Source organism: Papio anubis, chromosome 17 (assembly GCF_008728515.1).
Source record: "Papio anubis isolate 15944 chromosome 17, Panubis1.0, whole genome shotgun sequence".
NCBI classification, from domain to species: Eukaryota; Metazoa; Chordata; class Mammalia; order Primates; family Cercopithecidae; genus Papio; species Papio anubis.
The window spans coordinates 51,143,185-51,166,161 of record NC_044992.1 but is presented as its reverse complement, the minus strand read 5'-3'; the positions used below and the strand labels follow the sequence as shown (position 1 = coordinate 51,166,161).

The window sequence follows — 22,977 nt, the reverse complement described above, 5'->3', positions numbered from 1 at the left end:
GGTCACGCGGAAGTGGGATGTGGCTCCCCATGGCTTTCCCGGCTCCCCCGGCCTGCTCTCGTCCCAGCCCGCCCGGCCCGGGCTGTAGCTCGGCTCACCCAGTGGCGCACACCCGCGCGGGGCGCTGTGGTTTACAAAGCGTTTTGCAGTTGCAGGCCTGTTCCGTAACCTGCAAAATAGGGGCGATGCTAAGGCCGGCGAGAGAAGTCGTCGAGAAGTTTTCAAGTCTCGGCGGGGAGCCCGGCAAGTAACTTCGCCGTTATTGTGCGGTCTCTCGGCGATCTCGAATAACTCATTCTCACTGCCGCCGCCACGCACCTGAGGACCCCGAGGAAGGGGGCCAGTGCATCACCCTCGCCGTCCGGAAGGCGCTGGGGCTCCCAGTGCCGCGCGCGGCCAGGGCGGGGCTGGTGCAAATGCGCTGTTAAGGACGGCGCGGCGACTCACGCCTGGAATCCCAGTACTTTCGGAGACCGAGGTGGGCGGATCGCTTGAGCCCAGGAGTTCCAGACTAGCCTGGGCAACCTAGGGAGACAAAAATAAAAATAACAAACAAGCCGGGCGTGGCGGCGCGCTCTTGTTGTCCCAGCTACTCGGGAGGCTGAGGCGGGAGGATCGCTTGAGCTCGGGAGGTCGAGGCTGCAGTGAGCCTAGATCGCGCCACTGCCCTCCAGCCTGGGCGACAGAGCGAGGCTGAAAAAGATGCTGTCTAAAAAAAGATGCTGGAAGTGCCTGCTGCTGCCAGGTTTTAGCGCGACGTGGAGACCGCGACGTTGGCCTGCAGGTCTTAGCGCTAGACAGGCTTGGAACCTGCCTGCCCGCGCGGCCCCGGCAAGGGGGCGGGACCGCCGCAGGTCACGGCGGAGACGCGAGTGGGCGGAGCCGGAGACACTCCGGGTTTGCGGATGGTCGGCCCGCGGCGGGCGGGGCCTCGCGCAGCGGTGTGGGGGCGGGGCCCACTTGGCTTCTCTCGGCGTTGGCCCGGGTGCTCGGCGAGGGCGCGCGGACCCCGCACTGGCGCCGGAGCCGGTATGGGCCCGCCCGGCCCTGGGCTCCGAGCCGCACGAGCACCAGCCTAGAGCCAGGTAGGCGGTGCTGGGCCAGGGCTGGGGACGGAGACAGAGCGGGGGTCTCCGGGCGGCCGTGCGAGCCAAGGCCGGTGCTGGGGCCGTCGGGCTGGCGTGGTTCTCCTCACCTGGCGGCTCTGCTCGCTCCGGTGCCGGAAGTGTAGCCGAGAGTCGGGGAGAGATCCTGGCTCTACGTCCCTACTTCCCACTCTCTCGGCTGCGCCCCGGGCCTGTATTTTGGGGCGGGAGGCCAGAGACTGCTCTTTCTCTACGGGCCCCGGGTCTGGCCCGTTCGGCCGTGCGGGGAGGGCCGGGCATCCCAGCCCGCAGTCCCGAGGAGGCGACGGGCCCTTCGTGGTCACTAGATCTGTTTACGCGTCACCCTCGGTGCCCGGCCGTTCCTCCACGCCCGGTAACTTGGGCTTGCAGGTGCCCGCCCGGGGCCTTGGTGCCGGAGTGGGGGCTGCAGGGGCAACACAGGTACTCTGATTTTGGGGCCACGAGGGCCAAACCCGCGCCTGCACGTAGGAGGTGCGCAGTGGACACGTGCGAGGTAGACGAGGGAACGGCCCTGGCCCCTGTTGCAATCGAGAGATAGGTCTGGCACCCCAGCTTCCTTCGGAGCCATTCCTGAGTGACCTTGGGGAGGCCACCTCGTCTCCCCAAGCCTTAGTTTTCCCCGGCGGAGTGGGGCGGACAGTCCTTGCTTTAGAGGTCATTGCCAGGGTTGTTGAGGCAACTGATGTTTCAAGGGCGGTGGGTAAGGGTCGGGTTAAAGTCTCATAGCGGGCCGGGCGCGGTGGCACCCGCCTGTAATTCCAGTGCTTGGGGAAGCCTAGGCGGATCACGAGGTCAGAAGAGTGAGACCATCTTGGCCAACATGGTAAAACTCCGTCTCTACTAAAAATACAAAAATTAGCTAGGCAAGGTGGTGCGAGCTTGTAGTTCCAGCTACTTCGGAGGCTGAGGCGAGAGAATAGCATGAACGGGGGTTGGTGGGAGGTGGGTGTGGAGGTTGCAGTGAGCCGAGGTGGTGCCACTGCACTCCAGCCTGGCGACAGTGTGCAGAGCGAGACTCCGTCTCAAAGAAAAAGTCTCACAGTGGCCCTGCCTCCTTTCCTGCCATCCCTGGAATTTTGCTCCATTTGAGGTTTGGTTTTCAGGACTGAAGCTTCAAGATGGCTGACCAAGACCTTGGGGGTATCAGCCCCCTCCAGCAAATGGTGGCCTCAGGCGCTGGGGCTGTGGTCACCTCCCTCTTCAGTAAGACCTTGGGAGGTGGGGTGGGGGCAGGTGGGGATGGGGCAGACCAGAGATTGGAGGCTGTGTGGTCCTGGGGGAGGAGTCCTAGGGGTGGGGTCCTGAAAGGAGCCCTCAGACCCACTTCCTCCCCCAGTGACACCCCTGGACGTGGTGAAGGTTCGTCTGCAGTCTCAGCGGCCCTCCATGGCCAGCGGTGAGTACCTGACCTGGAGCTAGTGAGGGGTGGTGCCTGGGCAAAAGAAAGATCTCCCAGAGGCCAGCCGTGGTTTCTCACACCTGTAATCCCAGCGCTTTGGGAGGCTGAGGCGGGCGGATCACCTGAGGTCAGGAGTTCAAGACCAGCCTGGCCAACATGGTGAAACCCCCTCACTACTAAAACTACAAAAATTAGCTGGGCTTGGTGGCGGGCGCCTGTAGTCCCAGCCACTCGGGAGGCTAAGGCAGGAGAATCGCTTAAACCCGGGAGGTGGAAGTTGCACTGAGCTGAGATTGTGCAACTATGCTCCAGGGTGGGCGACAGAGCAAGACTGTATCTCAAAACATAAAATAAAAAGATCTTCCAGAGATGGGGTCCCTGGGGCGGGTGGGGGCTCTCCTGACTTGAGGGGCTGCCTTGTATTTTAGAGCTGACGCCTTCCTCCAGACTGTGGAGCCTCTCCTATACCAAATGTGAGTGCCCCAAGCCACAGGGAGCCTGGGAGGGTGCAAGGGGGAGAGAGTCCTTGTCCCTGTCCCCAGGGCACCAGTGGACTCCACAGCCATGGACTAGTGTATACTCCCAGGTCCCGCCAGCCAGTCCCATGACCTGCACCAGAACATCTACACAGGGACCTGGCCTTTACTGGCCTTCCAGGGATAGGGGCCCACTGCCTCCCTGCAAGGTTCTAGGGTCCTGTCATTATAACGTCCCTTGCCTTTCCCCAGTGCCCTCCTCTCTCCAATCCACAGGGAAGTGCCTCCTGTACTGCAATGGTGTCCTGGAGCCCCTGTACCTGTGCCCAAATGGTGCCCGCTGTGCCACCTGGTTTCAAGACCCTACCCGTTTCACTGGCACCATGGTGAGGAGCAGCTGGGTCCATAGGGATTCGCCAGTGTCTGTGAGGAGTTGGGTCTGGCTGGGCAGCAGCCCCAGGAAAGAAGGGGTTGGGCAAGGCACGCAGAGGTAGCCAGTTCAGTCAGAAAGTGCTTCCGGAGAAGGCAGTATCTCTTTGAGGTGTTGTTTTCTTTTTAGATGGAGTCTGGCTCTGTCACCCAGGCTGGAGTGCGGTGGCGTGATCTCAGCTCACTGCAGCCTCCACCTCTTGGGTTCAAGTGATTCTTCTGCCTCAGCCTCCCAAATAGCTGGGATTACAGGCGTGCATCAGCACCTGCCGCTAATGTTTGTATTTTTAGTAGACGCTAATTTTTGTATTTTTAGTAGAGACAGGGTTTTGCCACGTTGGCCAGGCTGGTCTTGAACTCCTGCCTCAAGTGATTTATCCTCCTTGGCCTCCCAAAGTGCTGGCTGGGATTACAGGTGTGAGCCACTGTGCCTGGCCTCCATGAGGTTTTTGAAGGGTGACCAGGTGTCCACCTGGACCCAACTGGGGTATTGCACGTGTAGAGGCAGGGAGGCTTGAGGGCTGTGGGCAGAGGCTGAGGGCGTCAGGCAAAGGCCCAGCCTAGGCCAGCCCCATCACAGACCTCACTTGTGTCCCTCCTCTTCTCCTGGGCTGGTGCCTGCTTGGCCAGGACGCCTTCGTGAAGATCGTGAGGCATGAGGGCACCAGGACCCTCTGGAGCGGCCTCCCCGCCACCCTGTGAGTAGCCGGGTCCTGCACCCCTCTTCTCTGGTACCTCCTGACCCCTTGCGCCCTATTGAATGGCTAGGTGGGGCAGGTGATGCTTTAAAAGTTTGGGTCCTTTTGGGAGTCCCAGCTAACCTGTCTCCGTATCTCCAGGGTGATGACTGTGCCAGCTACCGCCATCTACTTCACTGCCTACGACCAACTCAAGGCCTTCCTATGTGGTCGAGCCCTGACCTCTGACCTCTACGCACCCATGGTGGCTGGCGCTCTGGCCCGCTGTGAGCATAGTCTTGGGCCGTTGACCTCCCTCTGTCCCCAGCTCTGCCCAAGCCCAGTCAGTCCCAGCTCCCAGCCCCAACCTCTGCCAGCCTGGGGGTGCGGGGGATGTTCTAGGTCCCTAGACCTGGGGCAGCAGTTACATGATGCCATGTAAGACCTGTGACCTGACTTCTCCACACTGTCACCCCAATCCCCGCACAGTGGGCACCGTGACTGTGGTCAGCCCCCTGGAGCTTATGCGGACAAAGCTGCAGGCTCGGCATGTGTCGTACCGGGAGCTGGGTGCCTGTGTTCGAGCTGCGGTGGCTCAGGGTGGCTGGCGCTCACTGTGGCTGGGCTGGGGCCCCACTGCCCTTCGAGATGTGCCCTTCTCAGGTAGGCACCTGGGCTGTAGGGGGTGGATGAGGGAACCCTGGGGTGATACACAAAGGGTCTACGGCCAACTCCCAGCTTTGTAACTAGTAACCACGAAGTTACTTAGCTTTTCTGAGCCATGGGTTTCTCAGCTGTGAAGTGGGTGTAGCAGGTAGAGTATTTGCCCAGGCTGTCAGGAGATTAATTCCTACAGAGAGCCTGCTTCCGAGCCTGCATGTAGCAGAGAACACTCACAGCTGGGAGGGAGTGGTGGCAGTGAAAGATGGAAGGTCTGGGACTGCCTCCTTGCCCTCCCCATCTCTAATCAGTGCATCCCCCTCCCCAAGCCCTGTACTGGTTCAACTATGAGCTGGTGAAGAGCTGGCTGAATGGACTCAGGCCGAAGGACCAGATTTCTGTGGGCATGAGCTTTGTGGCTGGTGGCATCTCAGGGACGGTGAGTGGACTGGGCTGGAGGTGAGGCCAGTGGAGGTCTCCCTGGGGGGGGCCTGAGGGTTTTTGGAGATGCCCAGAAGCAGACCCCATGAGGCCTTTGTCCCTCCCAGCCGCAAGAGCCATCTGGGAGGAAGGGCTGGGGGTCCTGGAAGTGGAGCTGAGCCCTGTCCCTGCCCGCCCCACCAGGTGGCTGCAGTGCTGACTCTACCCTTTGATGTGGTGAAGACCCAACGCCAGGTCGCGCTGGGAGCAATGGAGGCTGTGAGAGGTGAGGGCCTAGACGGGTGTGGCAGGGGACAGGCGGGGTCCTGAATGGGGCCTCACTGAGCCAGCATCGCGTTTGCAGTGAACCCCCTGCATGTGAGCTCCACCTGGCTGCTGCTGCGGAGGATCCGCGCCGAGTCTGGCACCAAGGGACTCTTTGCAGGTCAGTGTGTGGGTGTTGGGGTTGGGCGCAGGGCGGGGCCTGCGATCCTGACCCCTGACCCAGGCCTCCTTTCCACTGCAGGCTTCCTTCCTCGGATCATCAAGGCTGCCCCCTCCTGCGCCATCATGATCAGCACCTACGAGTTTGGCAAAAGCTTCTTCCAGAGGCTGAACCAGGACCGGCTTCTGGGCAGCTGAAAGGGGCATGGAGGCAAGGACCCCGTCTCTCCCATGGATGGGGAGAGGGCAGGAGGATACCCAGCCAAGTGCCTTTTTCTCAGCACTGAGGGAGGGGGCTTGTTTCCCTTCCCTGCTAGCGACAAGCTCCTGGGCAGGGCTGTCCCTCTGGGCGGCCCAGCCCTTCCTCAGACGCAACTTCTTCCTGCTGCTCCAATCGTGGGGATCATCACTTTCCCACCCCCCAAGTTCAAGACCAAATCTTCCAGCTGCCCCCTTTGTGTTTCCCTGTGTTTGCTGTAGCTGGGCCTGTCTCTGGAAACCGAGAAACCCTCAGCCTGGCATAGTCTCCCTGACCCCTGTTAATTCCTTAAGTGTAAAGATGATGAACTTCTGCCTGGCGCCTGTCCTTTTGGGGCCTGGGGTGGCTGGGAGGGAGGATTGGGAGGGACCCTGGTGCTGGTTTGGCTGCCCAGGGTGGCACCCATAAAGAGGACCTCTCCAGCTTGGTGAGAGTCAGTCGGGGTGAGGACCTAGAGTGTGAGGGACCACAAGTAGATATTCTGATGGTGAGGTCCCTTTGGGGACCACCCCCATGTTAGGGTTAGAATAGGGGATGGTAGGAGCCGGGCATGGTGGCTCATGCCTGTAATCCCAGTGCTTTGGGAGGCCGAGGCGGGCAGATCACGAGGTCAGGAGATCAAGACCATCCTGGCTAACACGGTGAAACCTCGTCTCTACTAAAAATACAAAAGTTAGCTGGGCGTGGTGGCGGGCACCTGTCAAGTCCCAGCTACTTGGAAGGCTGGGGCAGGAGAATCCCTTGAACCTGGGAAGCGGAGTTTGCAGTGAGCCGAAATGGCGCCCCTGCACTCCAGCCTGGCAACAGAGTGAGACTCCATCTCAAAAAAAAAAAAAAATTGGGGATGGTAACATCTCTCCTTAAGGGCACACTTAAGTGACAGCAGAGGAATGAGGGCTGCTTAACTGCCAGCCTCTGGCCTCAGAGGAGTCTGCAACTTTGGGCTAAAGCACCATTGCTGAGGCCAGCACAGGGCACTGGCCCCACCAGGGTGTGCCTCCATCCTGCCCCCGGCGTGCTCAGCCTCCTCAGCCTGGGATTGAGCGAATTCTTAAAGGCTGTTGGGTTGGAGGACACTTGCATGTCTTGGGCCTGCCCTGGGCAGACCTAATATTTTGGGCACTTAACACAGAAGCTACCCACTCCCTGAGTGCTGGCCTGCCTGTCCCTACAGGGCACATGCTAGTGCTGCCTGACCTTGGTCACGGGCCAGGCACTGACTCTACTTCAGACCTCAGGACGGGGCCCTTCCCCAGCCCCCCACATACAAGGCTGCCCTCAGTCCTCTGGTTTTTATTTGCCTGATCCCCCACAGAGCTCCTGCCCTGGGGGCTGAGGAAGGAGTGACTCCAGGGCATACACAGGGACAGATGGACAGGCTAGAGACTGGGAGGTGGGGGTGTGGAAACTGGGCCACCAGCTCCTGAGGGGGAAGGGGAGATGAGTGAGGGAGTGCCAGGGTCACCAGAAGAATGGAGCAGGCTTCCCCAGGGGTCCCTGCGGCTTGGGCACCCCTGCCTCCTGGCTCAGCCTGCTTTCCTCCGCAGCCTGTGCTGCCACAGGCAAGGAAGCTAAGGTGAGTAGAGGGGATCTTCCCCGAGAGAACACTGGCTCGGTGGGCAGCATTCTCTGCAAGGGTAGCCTGGACTGGGGGACTGTTGTTGAAGAAGGGTGGCAGGCGTCCATGGCCCCTGGCAGGTGGGGCTAGCACTGCCCATGCCGTTCCTCAGCTGGGGCTCAGTGCCGGGCTGCCCTCGGGACTGTCGCTCACCAGGCACTCGTTGGATTTGAAGCTCGCCAGGGACTTGCAGCTGGGAATGGAGGCCAGGGAGCCGCAGAGTCCCAGCATGGAGGGCGTGGGGTCCTTCCCTGGGGAGAGAGGGTGGGTGAGGCCGGGCAACCAGTCTGCATGTGTGGGACTTGGTAGAGGGGTGGGCAGTGAAGGGGCAGCCCTCAAGTCACCCCCCAGGGGACCTTGATATATTCCAGAGCATTTGCCATTTTCAGTTAAACTTTGGTTAAGCACCTGCCTGTGCCAGGCACGGCGCTGGGGACACTGTATTGTAATCGTCAGTTGATGTCTCTGTCTCCCCCTGAGGGTCATCTTCTCTCTTTGTCCATTTATTAAATACACAGTGAGCACTCGCTCTGTTCCAAGCACTGGGGATACAGAGAACGGACAAGACACGGTCCCTGCCCTCATGGAGCTCACAGTCTGGTGGGGGAGACAGACACACAGACAATCACAAACAGTGTGATGGGGCTACATGGCCACAGCCTGCCTTATCTCAAAGAAGGTCTAGGGTCATCCAATACAGTGTGGTTGCTTATAAAAAAGAAAAGACGGGTTATCCAGGCATAGGGAGAACTAGGATGGGAAAAACCAAGGTGAAGCCAGGGATGAGGTCAACACAAAGTGCATGCGTTGAAGTCCTGGGCATTCGCTCGAAGGGAGCCACTAATTTGGCTCTGAGCTTCCTGGCAGCCAAAGAGAAGGGGAAAACAATGGTCAGGCAAGTAGTTCACAGTGTGCATGAGATAAGAGCAAATTAGTCTGAGGAGTTCCTCTAGAGTTTGTGAGCCCCCTGAGGATGTCATGACACTAAAAAGCCACTAAGCCCTCACCACATGACAACACTGGTGATTATCAATATCCCCATTTTACAAAGAATGGACTCATGGAGATAAAGTAAGTGACCAAGCTCACATGGTCAGAGGAAGCACAGCCAGGATTTATGTTGGGTTCTGCGTATGCTGGGTTCTGACACCCCAAGTAAGCTCTCAATTGCTGTGCTAAGCCCTCAAAAAAGGCCGAGAGAGGCCAGGCACAGTGGCTCACGCCTGTAATCCCAGCACTTTGGGAGACTGAGCCGGGTGAATCACTTGAGGTCAGGAGTTCGAGACCAGCCTGGCGAAACTCCGTCTCTACTAAAAATGCACCAATTAGCCACGCCTCTCTAAAAATACACAAATTAGCCACGTGTGGTGGCGGGAGCCTTTAATGGCAGCTACTCAGGAGGCTGAGGCAAGGGAATCCCTTGAACCCGGGAGGCGGAGGTTACAACGAGCTGAGATTGCACCACTGCACTCCAGCCTGGATGACAGAGTGAGACTCTGTCTCAAAAAAAAAAAAAAAAAAAAAGAAAGGCTGAGAGAATGAAAGAGGCAATGGGCTAGGACCTGCCTCGAGGCCTCAGGGCCTTGCCTCAGCCCTTCCTGGAGGGGTACTGGGTGTTGGGGTTGGGGGAGCTCACCGATGGGACCCCAGGGCTCCTCGTCCCGTGTGCCCTCTCCCAGGCGCTGGGAGTCCGAGCTCAGACTGGCTTCAGCTGACAGGGGCTCCGTGCTCATGAAGCTGTGTCTGCGGCAGAGCGAGAGCTGGTGCACCGGTAGAGGAAGCCCTTCTTCCCCAGGACGACCCGCTCGCAGGCCCAAGCCGCACCTGGCTGGGGCTTACCTCCGGTAGAGCTTGGAGTTGCTGGCGCCCTCGGCCCCATTAAGCGTTCCCAGTGAGGGCCATTGGTTGACCAGGGGTGTAGTGAGCTCCTTGGAACCCTGGGCCAGAGGGGCGTGGTCACTGGGGATCAGACCTGTCCTGGGAGGGGGAGGAGGAGTCAGGCCTGGCTGGAAGTAGGAGAAGTGAGGAAGGAGATTCAGCAAGGGGATGAGGGAGGGGTCAGGAATGAAATCTGAGCGGCAAAAATGGGGATACGGTGTTGGGGTCAGTGGGCCAGATCCCGGGAAGAAGTGGAGGTGGTACTGGGGTGGAGGGGTGACTGGGAGTTGGAGGGAATGGTACAGTGTTGTAGGGGTCAGTTGGGGTGATGGGGGCTTCAGTGGAGAATAGTGTGGGAATCCCTGAAGGGTAAGGTCGTCTTGGGGATCCTGCCGCAAGATCAGGGTGATGGAAAGGCTTAGAGAAGAAGTGTTACAGGGATCGGCAGGGGTGAGGTCGGGGGTCACAGCGGGTGATGACGGTCAGTGAGCCTGTGGTGCAGGTGAGTGAGGTGATGAACGCTGGGAAGTGTGCAATCGTGTTGAAGGTTGAAGAGCAACACCGCAGGTCCTCGTGAGTGACGTGGGGTCCCTGCAGTAAGGTTGGATGGCCACTCTAGCTGAAGGGTAACTGAGGGTGAAGTGGGGCTCTGGCTGTTGGAAGTCACTGGATCTTATGCTGGGGGCAATGTTAGAAGATCATTGTGGGCATCTCGGGGTGGGCTGGCTGGATCAGAGGGTTGATGCTGGAGAGGTGGGTGCTCGTGTCGGGTGATGTTAGAGTCGATGGAAGTGAAGATGGGGTTCGCCCGATGATGTGGTCGGGGCGGCTGGGGTCAGGGGTTAGGGCAGGCCATGCGCTCACAGCTGCTCCTGCAGCTCCAGGATCACGCCTTCCAGCTCCCTCTTCTCGCGCTGGTTCTGCGCCGCCGCCTCCTCCAGCTGCAGCTGCAGCCGCCGGTTCTCCGCCTCCAGGTCCTTCAACTGCGACTCGCGCAGACGCACCAGCTCCTCCAGGTAGCCCTGCGGGGCGCCGGCTCAGCCCGGGCGGCGGGGAGGACTTCCCGGCCGCGGCCCGCGGCCCCACCCCGCCCCGCCGCGCCCTGGGATGCCCGAATCCCCCGCGCCGGCCCGCCCGCCCCCCAGACCCGCTATCGTCGCGCACCTTCTGCGCGTAGACGATGCGGAACTTCTGCTCCATCTTGTGCCATTTGCTGTACCAGCTGTCTTCGTCGGTGACGAGCGGCAGGTACGGGTGCTCGGGCGAGTTGTCCTCGCTCGTGCTGCTCTCGGCGCTGTGCCGCTCCTCCTCGTCGGTCAGGTAGTCGTAGCTTGGGAGAGGGAGTAGTGGGCACGGCCGGTCCCGCCCCTCCCCCCGCGCGTCTGCGCTGGCCGCCGAGGGCAGGGGGACCAGGATGTCCCCAGGATGTCCTGAGGACCCCCCCCCCGTCTCCCGCCCCGCCGCAGTCATGGAGCCGCTCACCTCTGTGTAAACTTTAAGTAGGGCGTGTAATCGATGACCACGGGGCTCTTCCCGTCCAGGACTTCCCCCTTTAGACAGAAGCTGAGGCAGAGGAGCCACAGGGTTGGGGGTGGGTGTGAGGGGTTGGGGTAGGACATTTGTCGGGGAAACAGCCCCCTCCACCACTGCCCTCAGGCAGACCCCACCTGAAGTCGATGGCGCTCAGTCCGATCAGCATTCCGGTGAGGATGGTGGCTTCGTCCCGCAGCATGATGGCTCCAGAGTCGTAGAACCGTCTGTGGGGAGGCAGAGGGCCTAACAGTGCAGCAGGTCCCTGGAGCCCCTCCCCAGAGCTGCTGTTGTTGGCTTACTGCCACCCCATCCTGAAGGAAGGCCAATTCTCCTTCCTGATATGCACGCAGGCCTGGAGCCTCTCTCCCCCCTCAGCCTGGGGCTGGCACCTGTGGCCCCATCACCTAGAATGAGTGCTCCCTGAGCCGACTCCTCCCTCTGAGCTACCCCTTCCTCATCAAGTACTGGGTTACCCAGATCCTTCATATCAGGAAGCGAGTCTTAATCATTAGTGCTTGGTATACAGTAGGTGCACACAAAACGTGTTGACTTGAACCTGGAAATGTGTAGACTGAGGAATGGAATTCAGCAAAAACATCAGGCTGGCTGTGGCCAATTGGGATGCGGAGGTACACGCCCCCTGCCACACCCAGACAGTTTCAGATGCACCTGCCCACATAGGCACACTTCTCCTTGTAACCCCTTGCCTCAGGCACCCAACCTCCCTGTGAACCCACAGTGCAGGGGTTGAACTCCCCACATAAGGACTCTGTGTCCGTGAATAGCAAGTACAGAACTGCTGCCGTAGTTTGGAGAGCCAGAAGGGCTGTGTTGTAGGTCATGGAGCAAGCCAACACATGAGATGGTGCGTAGCTGAGGCTCATCCAGAGGTGTGCCAGGGTGGAGTGTGCTGGGCAATGATGTCGAATAATGGGCATTAGATTTGACTTGCAAGTGATGGTGGCAGTGGTAAAACTTTGTCCTGGGGCCGGGTGCGGTGGCTCATTCCTGTAATCCCAGCACTTCGGGAGGCCGAGGTGGGAGGATCACCTGAGGTTGGGAGTTTGAGACCAGCCTGACCAACATGGAGTAACTAAAAATACAAAATTAGCAGGGCGTGGTGGCGTATGCCTGTAATCCCAGCTACTCAGGAGGCTGAGGCAGGAGAATGGCTTGAACCTGGGAGGCAGAGGTTGCAGTGAGCTGGGATCGCACCATCGCACTCCAGCCTGGGCAACAAGAGTGAAACTCCTCCTCAAAAAAAAAAAAAAAGAGCTTGTCCTGGGACTGCAGGCCAGGCTGGAAGAGGGAAATCAGCCGTGCATGCTGGTGCTGGGACTTGTAGTCCAGGAACTGAAGGATGCTGCAGGAACTTAAGAATCAGCTGTGTTTGGGCAATGCAGGTGCACCCTGAGGCCTGTGGTCTGAGTTGCCTGGGAAGTCTGACCTGGTGGTCCGGGTGTCGCGCAGAGCCGTGGTGATGTATTCTGACATGCGCTTCTCCATCAGTGCCACCCGAATCCATGCCCGGCCCTGGAAATCACGTTCACTTTTACTTGCTGCCCCAGAGAGACTCATGTGTCCAGCATCAGGTGTGGGCCCTTCTCCCCTGGGCTGTGGACAGGGGGTGAGGACCAAGAAACAGGCAGGCCCCCTGTGTCCAGAGCAGAGAGCAGTTGCTTGCTCCAGGCCCCTCACCTTGGCCCGGGCTGTGCTGATGTTCTCCATATTCTCGATGCTGCTCACACAGTTGTTGGGCACTTTGCTGCAGGCCAGCCGGATATAGTCCCAGAAGCCCCGCTGCCCGTCTGAGCTGAACCAGCTCACTGGACCTGCTGGGGCACAGGCTGAGCCAGGGCAGGGAGCGGACTCAGCAAGACCAGGGAGTTTGGAGAGGGTCCATGTAGTGAAGCACTCACATGCATAAGTATAAGCAGCCTCCTCCCACAAAGATCTGTGCATACACATGCATGTATGCAGTGGGCACCCCAGCATATAGCTTGCCCACTGATGGGGATTGTAGGCCAAAGGCGTCTCCCACTTCCCAGATCTGTACACAAGCTTCTGTGCATGGTCCAGGATGGGGTCCAGGATGGGGGCCAGGGTCAATGAGGGGATTCAGAGTCCATGGAGTATATCAGAATGAGGTGGCTGGGAGCTTAAGGCTGGGAGTTGGGGAGGGACCACTGGAGGAGGGACCCTGGGCCCACCTTTGAAGCGGTGGCTGAGAATCTGCTCTAAAATGGCTGCAAAATTGACAAACTCCTCTGATGAGTCATCGATGGGCTCCGCTGTGTACTTCTCCAGCAGCGTTTTCACAGAGAACCTGGGTGGCAAGGTGGGGAGACAGGGCAGTGGGATGTCAGGTGAGGAAACAGGTTGAGACAGGGAGCAACTGGCAGAGAAGAGGTCAGGAAGGGCATGGATGTGGTGGGGGGCAGAGGGAGCGGGGAGACAGGCAAGACTACAGTGACCATAGAGGTACCATGTCATGTGGAGTGAGAGGGTAGCAGGTGGGGAGGGAGGGTGACAGGTGGGAGACTGATTGACAAAGTGGGTGACAGGAGAGGTGACACCCAGAGAAAGGAAGCTTCGGGAACAAGGGGTGAGAGGGACTGAAAAAATAGGAAGATGAGGCGCCACAAGCCGGGGGCGGTCCCAGAGCCTGTTCCCCCAGACCACCCTTCAGGGTCTGTGTGTGCGAGGCCTGGGTCAACTAGGTGTTAGAAGCCGGTGTGTGCCCCACCCTGAGCTGTCTTCTGTGATTGCTGGAACAACCTTCAGTCCCTTTTGGGGATGGGGTCACCTGTACCAGGGCATGTGAGTTGGCACTGTGCACATGGAGTGTGGGCATGTGCAGGTGGCCAGGTGGGCTCCCAGCACACAGATACCCCCTTCCCCCTTTCCTTCCCAGCTTGGCCTCCCACACACCAGCTGCCCAGAACCAGGCAGTGCAGAGCTGGGCGGGGGTGGGGTGGGGAGGTGCGGGGTATGGGCCTGACACAGACACTGGGCAGGAGGGGGCATTGGCAGCAGATCCTTGGAAGGGGCTTGGGGGCCTAGCTTCTTAGGAGGACGGGACCAAGGGAAACCTGTGGAGCTGAGGGACTGAAGCCATGCAGTGCCCCCTCTCCAATCCTGTCTACGCCTCAGGCTCCCTCTGCAGTCACTACCCCTGCAATCTCCCCCTGCCATCCCTGCAGTGGAGTGGGGCAGGGATGAGGACACAGTTCCTAACATCCCATGATTTCCCTGTTGTAGGTGGCAGAGCAGGGGTGGGGTGTCCAGGGATATGGGAGCTGCTTGGAAGTGTCCTTTTCTTCTTATATTTATCAAGCTCTATAATGTGCCAAGCACAGTACTTTGTCTGCACTACCTTACCCATGCTCAGCCCTGAAAGATAGGCCCTCTTATCACTCTCATCCCCATTTTACAGATAAAGAAATTGATGGTCCAAGAGGTTGACTGATCTGTTCAGAGCTATATGGCTTATGAGGAGTCAAGCAGGTATGTCTGATTCTGATTCTGAAGCCTCTGCTCTTTCTGCTACATCTGTGGCCTCCTGGCAGCTATCGTGAAGACCTAGGCCTGGAGCAGCCCCTGCTACACCGCCCTTTGTCCTCTACTCCACAAGTCTCCAGCCCTGGAGCACTGACCTCTGCGGCTCTCAGGCCAATTGCACAGCTGAGCCCTTGTCCCCCTTCCTTTTGAACTTAGAGTTGATCTGGCCTGAGATCAGAGCCAGGTCAGTCTTGAGGTTGCACTAGAGGGAGGCAGCCTGCTGGATTCAAATCCTGTTTCCCTGTGACACTCATGTGGCCTTGGGCCCCTCTCTGAGTCCCCTCTTGCCAAATGCAAATGCGAACAATCGTACCTGCCTCATTACATTGTGGTTGAGAGCCCAGGAAGGGTTGGGAGATGGTAGGTGCCTAGGGCTGCTGGGCAGGGATGGTAAGGAGCGGGGCTGTGGCTGGGAAGGCTGGCCCTGCTGAAAGCAAGCCTGTGGTTGGGGCATTATCCCAGCTTCACTATGCCCACCCTCCTGCCAGCTTGTTTTCTCCTGGTCATCTGGGTCAGACAATGATGGGGCCTGGACTGGGTTCAGCATGGCAGCCATCTGGTATCTGTCCTCAGGGGTGCCGCAGAGGTGGTCATTGCCCCCAGGAGCCCCGTGGTGTGCTCCCTGATAGGAGATACAGTGGCTGCTGCAGGTTACCATGGAGACAGTGAGGCCAGGGCCCAGGGGAGCCCACGGCCTGCTAAAGGGAGCTGTTCTGGGAGCTGGAGGCAAACCATGTGACAGTGATGAGGCAGCAGGGGCCTAGGGGTTACTAAGCCTTTGTCACATCACTGACCCCCCAAAACTCTATCCTTCCCTCCCAGTTCTAAGCCACCTTCAGCCGTTCACCTTCTTCTTCTCTGGCCTATGTCAAGGAGAGTTCCCTCATTCCCCCCACGTACTCAAGAGGCTCAGCTAACTTGGCAGGCAAGAGAAAAAAGAGGAACCTAGCAGGTAGAGAGCAGAGAGGGCCAGGAAGAACGTCATTAGGAAAGGGTTCTTTCTGTGTGCCAGACACTGAGCTAGGCTCCTACATGGATGATGCCATTATCATTCTTTGGTATGACTGTGACATCTAAAATGAGGATGATGGGGCACCCAAGGCCCAGAGTGGTTAAGAGACCTCCTCAAGGTTGCGCAGCTAAAGCTGATGGAGTAAGAGCTTGAACCTCGGACCATCTGGCCCCAAAGACAGAAATCTTTGTTTTACAACACACTGGTAGGGGTTGGGGGGAATGAGGGTAGAGGCAGTGCCCTGCACTGTGGGCTGGGCCATTGCTACACTCTCTTCTTCCTTAACATTCCAGGCATTTCTGCAGAGGTCTGATGTGCACAGCACTGTGCTGGGCACTAGGGATATGATGCTGGGAGACAGATGCAGTGTGGTTGGGTGTGTGCCCAGGAACCTGGAAGGAGCTATGGGAGCCAGGAGCCAGGGCATCAGGTGGGCACTAGTGGGCCTCAGGGTATCAGGTGGGCTTCAGCAGAGCTGAGGCCTACATGGCAGGCAGGTGGGGCTGGCAAGGGAAGAGTGAGCCCTGTCCCCAGGAGCACCCTGCCCTGAGGGAGCAACACCTGATAGGCATGGGGGCCAGAGGAGGTTGCAGCTGACAGGGGATCCCAGCACCAGAGGAGAGTGCAGGTGTGGGCTGTAGGGGGAGTGGCTGAGCAGCTGGCCATGCCCTGGTTTTGGGACAGGGCAGGGAGGGTGAGTCACTGCAGGTTTGAAGTGGACAGGATCACTTCCTGGGCCCCACAATAGCGGAGAATCTTCCCAACCCAGCAACCGTTCACCCTCAGAGACCAGTGGCCGTGCCCTCCCAGTCTTCTCCCCTATAACCTGGAACCCAGGCTCTTGGTCCTTCCCACGTCTTGGGCGGTGCCCCTCTCCCTTCCCTGGAGGGATTCATGGGCTCTGCCCCCATGCCCAGTTGACCCTGCCAATCCCTGCTCCAGAATCTGAGCATTGGAGAACCCCACCCCAGAGGGTCAGTTTGACATGGGTGCCAATGAGGGTATGCTTGGAGGGCATTCATCCCCCCATGGGGTCCCCTCTGCCCATCCCGCCCCACTCCCAGCAAGGGAGCCAGCCATCCCCACCTCCTTCCCCCTCACACAATGTCACTTCCTGGTTCTCACAGGAAGCTGCAGTACCAATTAAACACCCCTCACCCCCCAGGCCCAGGCCCCGGCATAGGCCACTTGGCCTAGAACGGTAGGGACCAGACTGCAGCTCCCTCTCTGGGTTCTGGGCCTGGGAGGGACAGTGGACGCATTATTCTCGACTCTTTGCTCCCCTCCCTTTTCTCCGCGGCAGCGCTCCCCCGCAGTCCACCCCAACCCCTCTCTCTGATCACCCCAGCCCCCGCCCGCCAGCGGTGCCCACCTGCATACGGTGATCAGGTTCTTACGCTCCACAGCCACGTTGCGAGAGGATGCTTTCTTGGAGGACAGCCCCAGAGCCATGGTGGTCTGGACAAAGCTCGCTTCCATCCAGATGTGCGGCCACTGCTGCCGCCGCCCGCTGCCCCCCACCCCACCCGGAGCCCCAAACCCGTCGCTGGATCACGGCTGGGCCCTCTGTCCGCCGCGGCCCCTCAACCCTTCCATGGCCATTCCCCTGCCTCTGCGCCTGGTGCCCGGCCCCCTCGCTCCCTCCCCCGGCAGCGATGCCAGAGCAAAACAAGGCCGGGGAGGGAGCTCTCCGAGGTGCTGAGCCGGGCCCCGTCACCCCCTCCTCCAGCCGCCCGCCCCCCTCGGCCAGTGACGTCAGGGCCCTCGGGCCCCGCCCCCCAGCAGGCCGAGGACCAATCCGCAGAGGGTGCAGGGTCTTGGGGGAGGGGAAGAGCAGGGGCCCCAGGGAGGGCGGAGGGGGTTCCCGGGAGAAGCAGAGATTGGAAGGAGAAGCAGGGGGCCTGCCCTCCACCCCCACACTCTGGGCCCGAGACTCCTCGCTCCTCCCCGCCTCGAGTCTCTGGCTCCGACCTCTCTACTCCCTTGTTTCTGACCTGTGCTCCGTGGTGTCTCTGATCTCCCCCTGCCGCTGGGGGAAAGGAGGTCCTCACCTCCGTGACCCTCGTCCCCTCCCCGCCCCCTACCCGTTCAGCCCCGGCTTTCTCGGCGAGGTGGGGGCTGCGTGCAGGGAGCGCAGGTGGCTCCGGGCTGCTAACCCAGGAGGCTAAGGAGCAGCCCTAGAGACTGCATCTGCGTGTCTGTGCCTGGGCTGGACCCGCCTGCACCAGCCAGGCCGAGCCAACCTCTCCTGGGGTGGAGGATGGGACTCCAGACGAAGCCTAAGGGTCCAGCGCCTGGAACCACTTGGGACAGAGAGTGGGGAGCAGACTGGCAGCTAAGGGCCTTGGGCTCTGCGGAAGTTCCCAGCGGCAGAGCAGGCGCCTACAGTGGTGCCAAGGCAACGGGAGGGGGTGGTGGCCCACCCCCTCGCACCACCCCAGAGCCAGCTGGCCTAAGGTTAACCCCTTGGCTGCCGGCATTGCCGCATGGTGCCATCAACCCTCTCTGAATGGGGTCATTGATCTCGGGCAAGACCAGGAGTGTCCTGTAAAACTGGTTGCAGTTTCTCCCTGGGGGTGGGGGAAAATGCAGGCATAGTCTGGTTCCCCCCCTCCCCCCGCCCTTGGCCTCCTATTCCTCTCTCACATCCCTGCTCCCACCTGCCCTGTTCCTCTATTCAACCTGTTCCAGGATTTTCAGCGGGGGGGTTCCCCTTCACCTGCTGGAATCCTCAACTCCCACATAAAGCCTTTCGGTGTTTATTAAAGGGCCTCTACCCAATTTCTCCATCTGCCCCTAGGAACATTCCTCCCAGGACTCACTCGTACCTATTCTCCAACTCTGCCTACCTGCTCAATTCACCTGATGCTCTGCCAGTGGATTGCTGATGTCTCTACATTGATTCAGATTTGCACCCACATCTGAAAACAATCAGCAGGAAGGGACCCTCTGTCACCACAAGTGGAGGAGGAGGAGATGAAAGAGCCTGGTTTTGACACCTGGAGACTGACTCCTAGCTCCTGATTCCTAGCATGAGATCTCACGTTTATACAGCCTCAGCCTCAATTCTTGGCTTCTGGGACCTCTACCCTTTTTACTTTTTTTTTTCAATTATTTTTTGCATGTCATCCTTGCACAGTGGCCATGCTAATCTTCTCTGTATCATTCCAATTTTTTAGCATATTAGCACATTCCAATTTTAGTATAACCTTGGTCTTTTCAGTCCCTCTTCCGTCATCTTGCTCTTGCCTCACGTGTAGAAGTCCCTCTTACCATTCTCCTGCCTCCAGATTGCCAGGGGCAATCATGATGGGGTTTTTTTGCTCTTTCTCCAAATGAGGGCACGTGATGTTCTTTTGGGGTTTATTTTGTTGTTGTTGTTGTTTTTGTTGTTTTTGAGACGGAGTCTCGCTCTGTCATTCTGGCCAGAGTGCAGTGGCACGATCTTGGCTCACTGCAACCTCCGCCTCCCAGGTTCAAGTGATTCTCCTGCCTCAGCCTCCCAAGTAGCTGGAATTACAGGCATGCACCACCATGCCCAGTTAATTTTTGTGTTTTTAGTGAAGACAGGGTTTCGCCATGTCGATCAGGCTGGTCTCAAACTCCTGACCTCAGTGATCCACCTGCCTTGGCCTCCCAAAGTGCTGGGATTACAGGCATGAGCCACCACGCCCGGCCTATCTTAACCATTCTTAAGTGTACAATGGAGTAGTACTAAGTACATTCATAATTTTGTGCAGTCATCACCACCCTCCAACTTCTGAACTCTTCATTTTGAAAAACTGAAACTATCCATTAAACAATAATTCCCCATTCCCCACTCCCCTTACCCTTGGCAACTACTATTCTACTTTCTGGTTCTATGATTTTGACTACTCTAAGTACTTCATATAAGTGGAATCATATAGTGTTTATTTTTTATGTGACTGGCTTATTTCACTTAGCATAAAGTCCTTAAAGTTCATCCATGTTGCTGGGCATGGTGGCTCACACCTGTAATCCCAGTACTTTGGGAGGCCAAGGTGGGCAAATCACCCGAGGTCAGGAGTTCAAGACCAGCCTGGCCAAAGTGGTGAAACCCCATCTCTACTAAAAATACAAAAATTTGCCAGGCATGGTGGCACACGCTTGTAATCTCAGCTACTCAGGAGGCTGAGGCGGGAGAATTGCTTGAACCCAGGAGGTGGAGGTTGCAGTAAGCTGAGATTGCACCACTGCACCACTGCACTGCAGCCTGGGCAAGAGTGAAACTCTGTCTCAGAAAAAAAAAAAAAAAAACAGAAAAAGAAAAAAATTCATCCATATTGTATGTAACACATTACAGAATTTCTCTGCTTTTAAAGGCAGATTAATATTCTTTTGTAGGAATATGCAACATTTTGCTTATTGCTATGGCTTGAATGTGTCCCCCAAAGTTCATGTGTTGGAAACTTTTTGTTTTGTTTTCTTTTTTTTTTTTTTTGAAACGGAGTCTCGCTCTGTCACCCAGGCTGGAGTGCAGTGGCTTGGTCTTGGCTCACTGCATGCTCTGCTTTCCAGGTTCACACCATTCTCCTGCCTCAGCCTCCCAAGTAGCTGGGACTACAGGCGCCTGCCACCACGCCCAGCTAATTTTTTTTTGTATTTTTTAGTAGAGACGGGGTTTCACCATGTTAGCCAGGATGGTCTTGATCTCCTGACCTCATGATCCGCCCGCCTCGGCCTCCCAAAGTGCTGGGATTACAGGTGTGAGCCACCGTGCCCGGCCTTTTTTTTATTTTTTATTTTTGAGACAAAGTCTTACTCTGTTGCCCAGGCTGGAGTGCAGTGGCATGATCTTGGCTCACTGCAGCTTCTGCCTCACAGGTTGAAGTGATTCTTGTGCCTCAGCATCCCAAGTAACTGGGATTAGAGGCACACACCACCATGCACGGCTAAATTTTGTATTTTTAGTAGAGGTGGAGTTTTGCTGTGTTGGCCAGGCTGGTCTTGAACTCCTGGCCTCAAGCAATTCACCTGCCTTGGCCTCCCAAAATGCTGTGATTACGACCATAAGTCTTCATGCCCAGCCTTCTTTCTTTTTGAGACAAGATCTCACTCTGTTGTCCAGGCTGGAGAGCAGTGGTGCAATCATAACTCACTGCAGCTTCAACCTCCTAGGCTCAGTGATCCTCCCGCCTCAACCTCCCTAGCAGCTGAAACTACAGGTACCTGCTACCATGTCTGGCTAATTTTTATTTTTATTCATTTATTATTTATTCATTTATTTTGTAGAGATGTAGTCTCACTATGTTGCCCAGGCTGGCCTTGAACTCCTGGGTACAAGCGATTCTCCCTCCTTAGCCTCCCAAAGTGTTGGGATTACAGATATGAGCTACCACACATGGGCATGTATAAGAAACTTAATCCCCAATTCACTGGTGTTGAAAAGTGGGACCTTCAAGAAATGATTAGATCACAAAAGGTCTGCCCTCATGAACGGATTAATGCTGTTGTTTTGATAGCTGGTTCCTGATAAGAGGATGAGGATCAGGCCCCCTTCTCTCTCGCTCATGGTCTCTTGCCCTTCTGCCTACCACCATCAGATGATGCAGCAAGAAGGCCCTTGCCAGATGTGGGCCCCTCAATCTTGGACTTCCCAGCTAGCCTCCAGATCTGTAAGAGACAAATCTTTGTTCTTTATAAATTACCCAGTCTCACGTATTCTGTTAGAGCAGCACAAAGCAACTAAGACACTTATCCACTTATCCATTCATCCATCCATGGACACTTGCATTGTTTCCACATGTTAGCAATTGTGAGTAATGCTGCTATGTACATGGGTGTACAAATAACTCTTTGAGACCTTGTTTTCAATTCTTTGGGGTATATACCCAGAAGTGGAATTGCTGGATTACATGGCAATTCTGTTTTTAATTTTTTGAGAAGCTGCCATCCTGTTTTCCGTATGGCTGCACCATTTTTCATTCCTGCCAACAGTGCACAAGGGTCCAATTTCTCTTTTTTTCTTTTCTTTTCTTTTTTTTTTTTGAGACGGAGTCTCGCTGTCTCCCAGGGTGGAGTGCAGTGGCACAATCTTGGCTCACTGCAAGCTCCGCCTCCCGGGTTCACGGCATTCTCCTGCCTCAGCCTCCTGAGTAGCTGGGTCTACAGGCGCCCACCACCACGCCCGGCTAAGTTTTTTTATTTTTAGTAGAGACAGTGTTTCACCATGTTAGCCAGGATGGTCTCGATCTCGATAGAAACAATGAGACTGGGCAACATGGCGAGACCCCATCTCTACAACAAATACAAAAATTAGCCAGGTATAGTGGTGTGCACCTGTAGTCCGCAGCTACTTGGAAGGCTGGTAGTGGATGCCTATAATCCCAGCTACTCAGGAGGCTGAGGTAGGAGAATCACTTGAATCCCAGGAGACAGAGGTTGCAGTGAGCCGAGATCGCACCACTGCACTCCAGTCTGGGCAACAGAGTGAGGCTCCATCTCAAAAAACAGAAAAAGGGAAATGATCCCTGAAAGTATACTCTTTCATTGTAGTTTTTATTTGCATTTTACTAATGATTAGTGATGTTGAGCACCTTTTCATGTGCTTATTGTCTTTTTTTCTTTCTTTTTTTTTTTTTGGAGAAATACTTATTCAAGTCCTTTGTTCATTTTTGGGTTGCTTAGTTTTTGTTGTTGGTGTTGAGTTTTTTTTTTTTTTTTTTTTTTTTTGAGGTCGCTCTGTCACTTGGCCTGGGTGCAGTGGCCGGATCTCAGCTCACTGCAAGCTCCGCTCCAGGTTCACGCCATTCTCCGGCCTCGGTAGCTGGGACTACAGAAGCCCGCCACCTCGCCCGGCTAGTTTTGTATTTCTTAATAGAGGCGGGGGTTTCACCATGGTAGCCAGGATGGTCTCGATCTCTGACTCATTGATCAGCCCGTCTCAGCCTCCCCGAAGTGCTGGGATTACGGAAGCGAGCCACACAGCCCGGCCTGGTGTTGAGTTTTAGGAGCTTTCTCTATATCCTGGATATCAATTCCTTATCAGATATATAACTTGCAAATATTTTCTCCCATTCTGTCAATTTCCTTTTGAATTTGTTGATATTGCTTCTTGATGCACAAAGTTCTTAAGTTTTCATCAAGGCTAATTTGTCTATTTTGTTGTTATTGTTGCCCCCGCCTTTGGTGTCAGATCCAAAAAAATTATTGCCAAATCCAATGTTGGAAAGCTTTTGCCATATGTTTTCTTCTACGAGTTTTAAAAGTTTAGGTCTTGCATTTAGGTCTTTGATCCATTTTGAGTTCATTTTTGGATATAGTGTTAGGTAAGGGTTCAACTTTATTCTCTTACATGTGGATATCCGGTTTTCCCAGCATTATTTGTTTAAAAAACAAAAATCAAACAAACAAAAACCTGTCCTTTCCCCATTAAATGGTCTTGGCATTCTTGTCAAAAATCAGGCTAGAGTGCAGTGTCATAATCTTGGCTCATTGCAACCTCTGCCTCCTAGGTTCAAGCA

General features: G+C 56.6%; 2 protein-coding genes and 1 non-coding gene across 11 annotated transcripts; 1 reads left to right on the top strand and 2 right to left on the bottom strand.

The window, feature by feature from the left end:
• The first annotated feature begins 369 nt into the window (after positions 1-369).
• SLC25A39 (solute carrier family 25 member 39) lies at positions 370-6,205 on the top strand. Of its 5 annotated transcripts, none has more exons than XM_009190798.4 (12): positions 370-478; positions 2,231-2,330; positions 2,464-2,523; positions 2,955-2,999; positions 3,255-3,388; positions 4,062-4,129; positions 4,271-4,395; positions 4,598-4,771; positions 5,098-5,207; positions 5,393-5,474; positions 5,553-5,633; positions 5,715-6,205. In XM_009190798.4, the coding sequence occupies exons 2-12, from the start codon at positions 2,246-2,248 to the stop codon at positions 5,828-5,830; spliced, it is 1,080 nt and encodes a 359-aa protein (XP_009189062.2). In that variant the 5' UTR covers positions 370-478; positions 2,231-2,245; the 3' UTR covers positions 5,831-6,205. The 5 variants fall into 5 exon arrangements, with proteins under 5 accessions (XP_009189062.2, XP_003913211.2, XP_003913212.2 ...); XM_003913162.4 differs by lacking the exon at positions 370-478 and adding an exon at positions 931-1,085 and having other exon boundaries at positions 3,279-3,388; XM_003913163.4 differs by lacking the exon at positions 370-478 and adding an exon at positions 953-1,085.
• Positions 6,206-7,169: 964 nt separating this feature from the next.
• Positions 7,170-17,872, bottom strand: RUNDC3A (RUN domain containing 3A). 5 transcript variants are annotated; one of them, XM_009190793.4, is made up of 11 exons: positions 16,866-17,872; positions 13,131-13,246; positions 12,619-12,767; positions 12,368-12,453; positions 11,055-11,144; positions 10,870-10,950; positions 10,552-10,717; positions 10,252-10,409; positions 9,349-9,486; positions 9,146-9,252; positions 7,170-7,760 (listed from the first exon to the last, which is right to left on the bottom strand). In XM_009190793.4, exons 1-11 carry the CDS (start codon positions 16,970-16,972, stop codon positions 7,618-7,620), a joined length of 1,341 nt encoding a protein of 446 aa, XP_009189057.1. In that variant the 5' UTR covers positions 16,973-17,872; the 3' UTR covers positions 7,170-7,617. The 5 variants fall into 5 exon arrangements, with proteins under 5 accessions (XP_009189057.1, XP_009189058.1, XP_009189059.1 ...); XM_009190794.4 differs by having other exon boundaries at positions 12,619-12,755; XM_009190795.4 differs by having other exon boundaries at positions 12,619-12,752.
• Positions 17,873-18,589: 717 nt separating this feature from the next.
• Positions 18,590-18,691, bottom strand: LOC116271089. The gene has a single exon (XR_004179536.1). It is a non-coding gene; the product is annotated as a U6 spliceosomal RNA (small nuclear RNA).
• Between the last annotated feature and the right edge of the window lie 4,286 nt (positions 18,692-22,977).